At 38.3% G+C, this 11,471-nt stretch overlaps 1 protein-coding gene and 1 pseudogene across 1 annotated transcript; both read right to left on the bottom strand.

The window, feature by feature from the left end:
* Positions 1–995: 995 nt before the first annotated feature.
* LOC149182986 (cinnamoyl-CoA reductase 1-like) lies at positions 996–1,498 on the bottom strand. Its single transcript, XM_089414760.1, has one exon. It carries the CDS (start codon positions 1,482–1,484, stop codon positions 996–998), a length of 489 nt encoding a protein of 162 aa, XP_089270886.1. The 5' UTR covers positions 1,485–1,498.
* Positions 1,491–11,471, bottom strand: part of LOC149182985 (phenylacetaldehyde reductase pseudogene) — a 156,959-nt pseudogene continuing 146,978 nt past the window's right edge.

Below are 11,471 nucleotides of genomic sequence, written 5' to 3'. Positions count from 1 at the left end.
TACCACTGCAAATACTAAAGAGAGGATGATACACAACATTCTGAAAAGTAAATTCCTTCTGATTCCTGAGAAGTAAAGCCCAGTATTGTATTACTAAAACAGAGTCATATACATAGCACAATAGTTCCAATTTCTCTGAAATTTTCCAACCCTTGGTACATTTCCCTCTCTCCTATATATAGAATTCTTTACAAGGCTGAGATTCCTCCTCCAGCATGAGGGGAACTCGAATTCTACTTGCCATGACATCTATTCCAACTTTAACTACTTATTAAATGCAACAAACTGCTAACTAGATATTTTTGAAACCTAAGACAATTAGGAGTCTAACTCCACATCATGCTGGTAATAGCATTAATTACAATCAAATCTCATTCTCTGACAAGTGGTCTCCTTCAGTTTAGCTTTGGTGGATGTTTTAAAACTCCTTGCTGGCCCTTAATGTATCATCTCTTTACTGCTCCTGAAAAGTAGGAAACTGCCCCTGTTTTTCTGCTTTAGGTTTCCTTAATGATATTCGAAACCAATTCACCACGTCCTTCTTCTTTGATTATACAAAAAATGTGTTAGAGTGCCACGTTCTTTATGTGCTGTCGACCTTTCCCATGTGTGAAGACAAAACCTCCTCTAAGCTGTCTGACATATCATGAACTGTAGTAACTGTGATCACTTTATAACAAAAAGTTTAGAGTTCATATATATGTTTCCTCCACCTGTTTTTCCCTTGTTGAATGTTGACACCTTTTAAATGATCCTTTGAAGAGATTCCTTTTCAAAAAGATTTCCCCTTGATTACCCAAAATTGGTCGGCTGAGTTTAATTATGCAGCTACAGCAGTTTCGTAGCGCGCTACGAAACTGCTGTGTAATTTTAAAAACACATCAGGAGTGGCCTCATGGAAGTACTCTAAAAAATGTTCAATTTCATAAACAGTGCTTCTATAATATTGTCGACTGATTTCTGATATCTTTTCCATTACCCCTCGCCAATTCATACTACGAGGTGGATCTGGGGGATGTAAAGTTGCAAGCAAAACAACAGTTGTGTAGATTTCTAGTTGTCGCACTGCTGTTTGTGCCAAGCCAAACTTTGCCTGGACCATTTCTTTCTTTTAAACTAGAAACTGAGTCTTTAATTACTTGCTCCATGGGTGTATAAACGAGGCCCAGGTCAACAAATTTCTTTGGAGGATTCTGAACTCGTAACAAACCAGGTTGTGTCACTTCAGTGAACCTGTGTATTTTATATTCAGGGTATAGTTTTGCCACCATCTCAGCAAAGTCACTCCATTGGTTTGTTGCTTCAATGCAAAGGTGCCTTCCTGATGCTGATGGGGTTTCATATAGTAATATATGTCCTTCCGCAACATCTTTTACATGTACACAGCCCATGTAAAAATTCTGATATCCTTCTGTGCCACCTTGAAGAAGCTGAAGAAACATGGCCATACTAGCATTAATGGCCGGAGGCAGAATCGGTCCCATCACAGTTCCTGGATTGATAACAACCACATCCAAACCAGTCTCTTTGGCAAAATCCCAAGCTGCTTTTTCAGCGAGTGTTTTTTATGCAGGATACCAAATCCTATTTTCTTTGCAGTAATCAAGATCAGTACAACAGTTCTCATCCTTCGGTAAATCTGCAGGCCAGTTCGGACTGGGAATAATTGCAGAGATTGAGGAGGTCAACACCAGACGTTTCACATTGGCTTTCTGCGCTGCTTGCAAGACATGCATGGTACCCTTAACTGCAGGATCCAAAAGCTGGGCTTGTGGGTTCTTGACTTCTTCGACAATACAAGGAGACGCTAAATGGAAAACACCAACAGACCCATTAATGGCAGTCTCGATAGAACCATAATCCAGCAGGTCTATTTGAAACAATTCCAGTCTCTCCTTGGCTCCTTCCATGGCCTCTAAGTGCCTAGTCTCCTTCTCATTTCCGAGATCTTGAACAATTCCCCGCACAGAGTAACCTCGTTCTAGCAGCAAACGAACAACCCATGACCCGATGAATCCACTAGCTCCGGTCACACATACAGTTTCTTTGCTGAGCAACCTTTAGACAAAACTGTAGTGCAATAAGATAAAACCGCCCAGAATAAACATACACTTCTTCCCAAATGAAATCTATGATCAGCTAGCAGAAGAAAAGCATCGGGTATTGAATGAGATGTAAACCAACTCAATTCAGTCCAGAAATCATAAATTAAGACCAAGAATTAAAGGAAAGTAGTTCGCCCTCCTCTTCTGCTTTGTTTATCAAAAGCTGTGTTGAACTTATCGATAAGTTCGTTCATGGTACTGGAACAATTTGTGATCATGGTTAGGTAAGCCATCAATAGTGTATCGTTATATTCCATTAGAAAATCATCTTGAAACTTTGGGGATTCTATGGCAGACAACCTTCTTAGAAGACTGGAAATTTTCCGAAGCAAAGAATTTTCGTATGGAATTTCACCTCTTTGCATTGCTGACAAGAAATGATAACGAACTCTAATACGGATGTTAAGCATTTTTATGGCACTGTGAATTTCGATTAGATGTGCAGCCAATTGAGTAGCAGCTGAGCCTCCATCTGAGGATTTTAGGTGTGCAACATGATCAACAGAAATCCGCTCTGTCTCCACAGTCTCTATAGTGTAGTTTGACTTCACAAATATATGAGGAAAGCTGCCTCGCTTGATCTTCAAAGAATTTAAATTGAAAACCTATTAATTTGCTTCCCCTGTATGAACCCAAAGATCATCATGATTGTGAACACTCGGCTCCTTTTCGAAACTTGCAACCTGTGCGTACCAAGACACCTAATGACCTAATGATGAGGATAAGCGGTTGAATTGACAGGCAAAGTGTATGAGCTGATAACTGGCGATGTAGAAAGATAACGGATTTTGATAAATATGACAGCTGGGTGAAATTTGCTATGGATCATAACGAATCTCCGATTTCGTAGCGCAGCTAGTTCAAAATATGGGTTTTGCACTACGAAATCAAAACGAGTTTCGACATATGATATTCATGTGAGATATGAGACCAATGATAAACTAAAGCAAATAATTGACCCCTTTTGACATACCGACAAGACTCTTATTCAAACTCTTTAGACTCTAAAATAAGATGAAAAGACTAGACCCAAAACTGACACCAACCCTTTGACAAATTTAAAAAATTGATATTCAGAATTTAAAATATTTTTTCTTAAGTGATAACAGATTCTCCATCACTGTACAAGATAATATAATCTGTTGAGAGATTCGCCAAAAAAATTATATATACATATTATATTATTGATAAAATCACCTCCCATTTTTCCTATGTATCATGGGGATTAGCCCATTTATTATACATATAAATTTAGGATGGTTCTTAAAATGTTCCCTAGCTTGGATCAAGGTTCTCCGTCGTAGTAACCATTTTAGGATTATTCTTCCGTGGTACTAGTTGCATCCGCATCTTTGATGTCAAAGCTCCTAGGTCCATGAAACTCTTCAATGCTTACATGAAGGTATCTTTCTCCCTTTGCATGTTGAACCCAATACTCTTTTCTCTAGCCTTCCTGACCCATGTATCTACCATAGTATTTTTTATCTCTATTTTATCTCCTCCTGTATCTATGCCACTTGGTGTCACTATGTTAACACTTGGATCATCTTCGTGCGGTTCAACCCTCATCATTGCAAGTTCTGTGCGGGTTGTTGATTCTTCTTTTCTTGCATTTTATCCATCAAAACAGGACAATCCTCTATTACATGGTCGAAATGTATACAATACTTATAGGAAGGGGTAGTGGGGTTCTAACAATCCCACACAAAATGTCCAGCTTTACCATAGTTATAACATATAATCTGACCCCAACCTCATCCAACGTCCCCTCCTCGACCACGTCTTTGGCCCTGAAATCCTCCGTGGGCTTTAGGTCAACCATGATCTTCCTATGTGCAACCTTGAACTTGCATTATGTACACTACAATTTTCTCTATCATCAAACCATAGTTGTGATAATATCTTTCGTGATGTCCTACTAACCAACATAAGTTACAAAATAACTTCTTTGAATAATGCACATACTTCTGTAACAAATAACAGTGGTCAGTTGGGTGTTGGCCTGCAATTCGGAAAATACTACACCAGACAGTCGATTTGGTACTCAGTCCAGCACTAGGTTCCAGCTTCAGAGGATTAGGACCTCCAACAACCAAATAATCATGATAGAGAGGACAAAGGTCCTTATAGTGACCTTCCGCCTTACACTTTATGTGCCAAACTTCTAAGTGCATATCAAGCCGAACTTATTTTTTCTTTCTCAAATCTTGTATCTCCATATGGAAGCTCACTAACTGGGTCTATATCTTCTGAACTCCTATGTGAGTATCACGTGCCAGTGATTCTTCTAGATTCATCGCAATTTATAATTCCTGATCTTGTGATGTGATCTTTTGCTATGATAGTGATAATATGAGATGCAGTAATAGTGCATCTATATACCACTCTTTGTGCTGCTCATCAAAGATTTGAAAGTTGACATGTCCCAACAAAAATTCTAATCTTTGATCTAATTCCCAAGAAGTATCGTTGACTACTTTCTTAATCACTTTTATCTCTGTAATGCATTGTGACTGTGACTTTGGTTTCTTGAACTTTGCATTCAGTTCTTTCTTTGGTTTAGCTAGTGAAGCGACTCGGTTTGTTTTACTATACTTAATATACCATGACAATGCTCTATCCTACAGTGCTGTGACAATTTGATCTTTATATCTTCATCATTGATTTTTTGTGCTTTCCATACAGCTTCTGCGATAAAACAAAATTGCTCGAGATCCTCTAATCCCTAACCCTTAAAAACATGCATATTTACTGCATTAGCCATATTAAATGGGGGAATTGGAGGTGGAGGTGGAGGCGGACGTGCAAGTGTATGAGGTGGAGTAGTCAGATAGGGAATCACAGAAGTGCCTTGATTTTATGACTGCGATGCATCTCTAGGTGTGCTAGGGTTTCTCCTTTCTTCTTCACTTTCTGATTCACCCAATAACGGATAGTAAATAACTTTAGTGAAATTATCATGATCTATTCATAATCTCTTTCCACTCTGCTTAGATCCAGTATTTCTTCCTTTAAACACCAATCTTCTTGCATACGTATTACGCCCTTCTCACATAACAACATCTTCATCTAGTGCTTTAAGGAATTCAAATACTTACCTCGCGGACCCTTGAAAAACTAGCGCTCAGCTTCACTGTAGGATACTGATGTGTCAATAATAAATCAATAATAAAGCCTCTGAGAACACTATTGATCCAGTAATAGAAAGATCTTGTAATATTATTTTTAGTCTCCTTGATTCGCTTAATCAGATCTAGGGTCCACACAGTAGCCTCGTCGCACATCCAACAAGACTTACTTTCAGCTAGTTTTGAAATCCACTCATGCAACTCATTAGCGAATGATGCGAAAAAGATATCGTGTTTTTTTGTAAAGATATACCTCTGCAACCACCTTTCTGTTGAGAGCCATGGATTTCTATTCTCTTGTGCTGTAAATTCGTGCACCTTCAGATCAACCCAATCTTGAATCTATTTTCTAGTCAAATGCTACATCACATACCCCTCAGATAGATCCCTGTCAAATCAACTATAGCAAGCCCAAGGGTCATATTCTAGATGAGATATGTCAACCCTTCCTTGCAACGTGACTACTCCTTCCTTGAAGCTTCCTCCATCTGCACCATCCTCCTGAATACCATGCAACATTTCCTCCTTGACGAACTCCTCCTTTGGCATAATATTTTAGAGTTTTGTGCTTCCTTCCAACTGCCTGTAGCACTAAAAAATTTCTCTGTTCATATAGTCATTGCACAGTCCGAGGGACAGAATCATCCTTGTAGATTTCAACCTAATACCATTTACTCGCACAGGAAAGAATTCTCCATTGCTCTTCGCAACAGAACCATTTGTTTTCTTGAGGGGGTTGGACCCAGGTTTAGAGTTAGTTGTGTTAAACAACAAAAACTTTTATCATCGACCCTTTTGGGAATGATATGCCTGCATAGACCGCAATCTCAGCCGAGGCAATATTTAGGGATGCTCGAACCAGGTTTCAACATCTAGAGGGATTACGGAGTGTGGCTCTTGACTTAGTCTGACTTACCTAAAAATCTATTATTGAGCTACACGATCTTACTTAATATTATACATAATCTGATCTATTCATACAAAAAGGCTACTTCACAGATCTAAAACTCTATCTACTATATTAGTCAATGGACCTTAACTTTAATTAACTGTAACAACATTCATATATTAATTTTGATCTTATCATAGCACAAAATTAAACAGTAATTTCATAAAGTAAAGTAAAAAATGTAAGTACATAGGTCTGCCTTCAAAATATTCTTTATTATCTTCATATCTTCACAATTACAATCCTTATTACCCTCCTCACACAGCTACAGGGGCCTAAGCACACAATTCTAGACTTACCAAGGTCTCCATGTACACAGCTGCAGGAGCCTTCCCCTTTACTCTAACACAGAAAGATATGACAACTATAGACTCAAAACATAAATCCATCATCGAATATGCCTTTGAATTACTAAGACAACCCTTTATATATATTTTTCTCTTACAATACCATGGTTCACAAACCATGGGCGGAGCTCAAAACATACAAATTGATCCCATCCTTTTACAAAATAAAGGTCTTTGACCCACCCTAAATCCCATATAACTCCTAAAACACTACGTGAAATGTGCTTTGCTCCTCAAAATGTGGGCTTGTTACAAAACTTTGACCTAGGGGGACCTTACCCAACAATCCTAATATGTGACCCAATGCCTATTCCATCATGAAATTAAGAACTATTTTCCATCAATTGAAGCAATCTTCCCTTCTCCTTCCGCGAGACTTACCTGTGTTTGGCACCACTGGTGAGGTAATGTGTTGTACAAAGTTTTTGCCAGACGACTTAATGGGGGTTCTCTTTGGTTGGACCGTGAATACCCCATCCATGCAATTGACATTCACAACATCACTGGACTATCTTCCTATGGTGTTGATGTTAAGTCAACCTTTCAGAAAATAGCTAAGAATGGAAAGAAAATAGATGAGAACAACCTGTACAAGAAGTATGGTACTATCCAAAAAGGCCAAGGAGTGGTTCTAGATATGATCAACAACATGTCATTCCTTTTTTATGCTACATAAATGGCCACCAATCTCATGTGCCACTACACCAGAGGGGAATGTACACTGGGTACCATTTATATTGCTAAAGCTTCCGTTCGTGGCGATCAACTCAATTGGTCCAACTATCTTCTTGAAGAATTATTTGAGGCTTCTAATGATGCCTATGCTTAGTCCATTTATTTTGTTTTATGATACCTACTTATTCCACTTACCATTTCCAGATGGTGTCCTCCAAAGGGTCGTGACCTTGCTACAATTTCCGAAGAGGAACCCTGTGCTTATATATATGCACCATGGCATATCACTGAGGACATTGTAAACATAGAATTTAATGACCTTTCTTTTGGTAACTAGAACAACAAGATGGTCATCGTGTTGAATGTTATTTCATGAGGGTCGCTTCCTTTATTGGACCAATACTTTCCTTAAATTTAGGTTGGTATCTCTCATATTTCTTGCTATATTCGGCCGATGCATGTTTCCTTAGACACTTTCTCCATGCATCCATTGTAATTTTATATCAGCAAAAATGATTTCCACTTTGAATTTTGTAGTTGGTGAAGGGTTATTGCATGGTAGCAAGATGGGAAAATTTTCTATAACCTTGATGCAATCAAACCTACTAAAGAAGCCCCTTAAACTTCTCGAAATCATTATAAAGATGTACCTAAGCATCTCCAGACACTTTTGAAGAAACATAAGGAGTGTGTAAGCTCAACTTATGCTACTTAGTCTGAGGTCGGTTCATATGTTCAGAAAAAATTCCAAGTACATAAGCTTACCCCGATTTCCATTGCACGGTATATTATTGCACCCGTGATTCCGCCTGCTACTATTTTTACTCCCTTGTGACCTTGTCAAGTCCATAGCACTCCCTCTACCTCCACTTTTATTGACCTTGATGCTGAACCAAAAGTCACATATTCTGCAGTGCCTATTCAAGAAGAATCACTTCCATCCCCACATACAACCTCTAAAGGGGCTCCTCCTTCATCTTCTGCTACTTTATTTGACTGCCCCAATTCACCTATCACTCTTGATGACCCTTCAGATATGGAAACCGACTCTGCCCTTATTGTTTATGTCCATATGCCTACTATTGTTACTTCCTAATCATTGATCACTCCATCTCCTTTTTCCACTTTGTCTCATCTATCACCCCTACTCCTCCACCCATTTCAACAAAACAAGTTTCCGACTTCATGAAGGATCCCGAACAGTGTTGTCAAATAATTTCCCTTGCAACCCAATAGCATGACCTCATCACATTCATTCCAACCCGTTTTTTACATTGCTTTGCGCATAACCAAAGGGTCACTATTCATCACGAAACTTCAATGCAAGATCAATCAGATAGGTCAATTTCTAGTGGCCAACCACTATAATTCAGACTCTCGCTAGATGAAATAATTGCAATCGACACTCTTAGTACCTAGTCTTCCCATCAACTAGTTCAGTTTATTCATGCCTCTATTTCTTAGTTGGAGCACCATTTGGTTCAGATAGAGACTAGGTGTACTGATCTACAGGTCACCTATGAAGAACAACAACATTAGTTGAATGTTGCCTCAACACTACAAACACAACTACATTTTGAGAAGGAAGGATTAGAGTCCCAAGTTAGTGTGGTTCATTCTCAATTGCAATTTCTATGGATGACTCTTTCTCCATATGCCTCCGAGCAACCTGAAGATTTTACCACATGTTCCCCTACCGAATGTTGTACTATGGTTGAAGCGACATGTCAACAACTATTTTCCATGCATGCAAAGCTCCAGGATATTGTCACAAAGATGCACCAATCTTCCTCTAATCCTTCTGCCATGTATCACAGTCAGCTTAGTGAGCGATTACAGACTGTCATTGCTCTTCGTGCTACTCTACTCCAATTAATGCAAGAATATCGACATGTGTTTCGCCAGATCTCCAATGTCGGTCATATCATCGCAAAGAAACATGTAGCTATTGATCCCTTGCACGAGAATGTTGATAATTTATACCAGCAAGTATTAGTGAACTCCGATATGGAAACCAAGAAACAACTCCTCGACCAAGATGATGTCCTTGATGCCCAAATTAGTCAACTAGAAGATGCATCCCAAGTCACCAAGTGGGGCCTCTGTGACCTTTTACTAGAAGGTAAAAAGCATTTTATGAACTTGAGCACACTATAGACCCTTTCTGATCAGTAGATTCAAGAATTGGTTGAGGCACAACCCAGTGATCCCAGTGAGCAAACTATTACCGCGTTCTCGGCCAAGGTTTCCACACTTATGGACTCATGGCAATCCTCTATTTCCACATTCACCAATTTCAAGGAGTCCTCTCTTCAGACTATTCCAGAGTTGGGTCCTTCATTTGAAGGTACCACAACTAAAGCTAGTGGAAGCCAACCTGCAACAGATTCAGAAGAAACAACAACAACACATTGACTCGAGGGCAAGTCAATAGGATGTGGTCGGGGCATGTTGGGTCCTTCAGTTTTGAAAGGATAACAGTCGCGAAGCACATTTTGGATGAAACTGCCAGGAATAGAGCACTGAAAACCAAAAATAGAAATTGGATGACTTAGAATTTGCGCAGTGGAAAATAAGGGAGTGTGCCAAAGAACTAGGAGTCGATTTTGATATTTTGATACAGTTAAACAAAAAACTAGAATGATGGCCCTAGTTATTGAAAACCATGGATCAAGCGAGTGAGGTATTAGAGCAAGCGAGTGTGGTTATAAAAGAAGATAGAAGGTAGTGAGAAACATGTTTTTTAGACCGTGCCGCAAATTTCATATCAAGCCTGAAGGATAGATGGTGTTGAGTGTCCAATTTTGTTTAGTTCTGAGATCTGGATTTGTAATGTTTTTCTTATGTATTTCCTATAGACTTTGATACTGTGTGCAAAGTTTGTAAATGTCATAGGTTGTAAAATCTGCTGAAAGTAACATAATTGTTCTCTATCAATGATTAATATAACACAGATGGAATTTATGGCATTTAAATGTGTAATTTATGGGCCCCTTTAAAATTTTCTGCATATGTTAAATTTCCTGTTGAATCTACAACTTGAATGGTTAAGAGTGAATTATGTGGTAGTTGTGAAAGTCACATAATAGGCATATCCAAATCCTCTTTATCCTTCCATGGTTCTAGCTCGCCTCGTGTGAGACTCTTCTTCTTTTTGAACGAGTGAAAATGTCGGCGAAGTGCTAGACTACGTGGGCTTTTTTTTAGCACCCTCAGTCAAACCCTAAGTCAATTTCAAAGTAAATTTCCTTGCCAATAATTATTACCTTTCTCTTCTTGATATATCCTTCTATCTTAAGAGTTTAAGGAGTGTTAGTTCTTTTCAATGAATTACAATATATGGTTGGATTAGTTTATTTTTTTTCAACCCTTGGGGTAACTGGTTTCTGGTGTATATATTCTTCTTTTGATCTTTCTTGTTCCTTTTCTTCCTCCTATTCATAATAGATGTAAAATAATTTCTTCTTGACACATTTATGTCCTTCAGTGTATTTTTTATCACAATTGTAACAAAGCCATTTTTGCTATCTTTTTCTCTAGTTGCTTTGGTGTAAACCTCGTAGGTTATGGGAGGCTAGCATTGACAACACTTCCATCTTTGTAGTTGTGAGTGGTATATCTCCTTGTTTCCATAATTTTGATTTCAAATTTTCTTGCCACCCTGAATGCATTTTCGAATGAATTATGTTCCCAAAGGAAAATATCATGTTGGATGTTATCCTTTAAAATCCCTATGAAGACATCAATTTGATGCTCCTCTAGAATATTAATTACCTTGATATTCAATCATTGGAAGTCCTCATTGTGTTCTGCCATTTAACCCTTTTGTTTGAGATTTATCAATTAGCTAAAGAAGGCACTGCTCTATGTATCCTAATAATTTGTTATCAATTCCTCTGTAAACATTGTCCAGGTGACAAGCGATTTATAAGAAAAAATCCATCGATACCACACAAATTGATTGGGACCTAAATATAAAGATGCAATGAGTACCTTTTCTGTGTGTTTCACATTTTGTAGATCAAATACTTTCTCCATCTATAGTGTCCATGTTACCAGATCCTTTCCATCAAAATTCCATGTTTTGGATTAGAACCTTTCCATCAAAATTCCTCATATTGATCTTTGGAAAGTGGTGGGTCTTCAAACCAAAGTTGGAGTCTCTAAAATCATGATTCAACTTCATTTCTTTCTCATCATGAGTTTCATGGAATACCTTATCACCACTAGCAAGCATTTCTTGTAGAAAATTTTCCAAACCTTCCTT

Source organism: Pinus tabuliformis, chromosome 3_2 (genome assembly GCF_031772625.1).
Source record: "Pinus tabuliformis cultivar Carrire ecotype Pingquan chromosome 3_2, CPIR1, whole genome shotgun sequence".
Classification (NCBI taxonomy): Eukaryota; Viridiplantae; Streptophyta; class Pinopsida; order Pinales; family Pinaceae; genus Pinus; species Pinus tabuliformis.
Note: the sequence above shows the minus strand (reverse complement) of the source record. Positions and strands in the feature narration are given on the sequence as shown.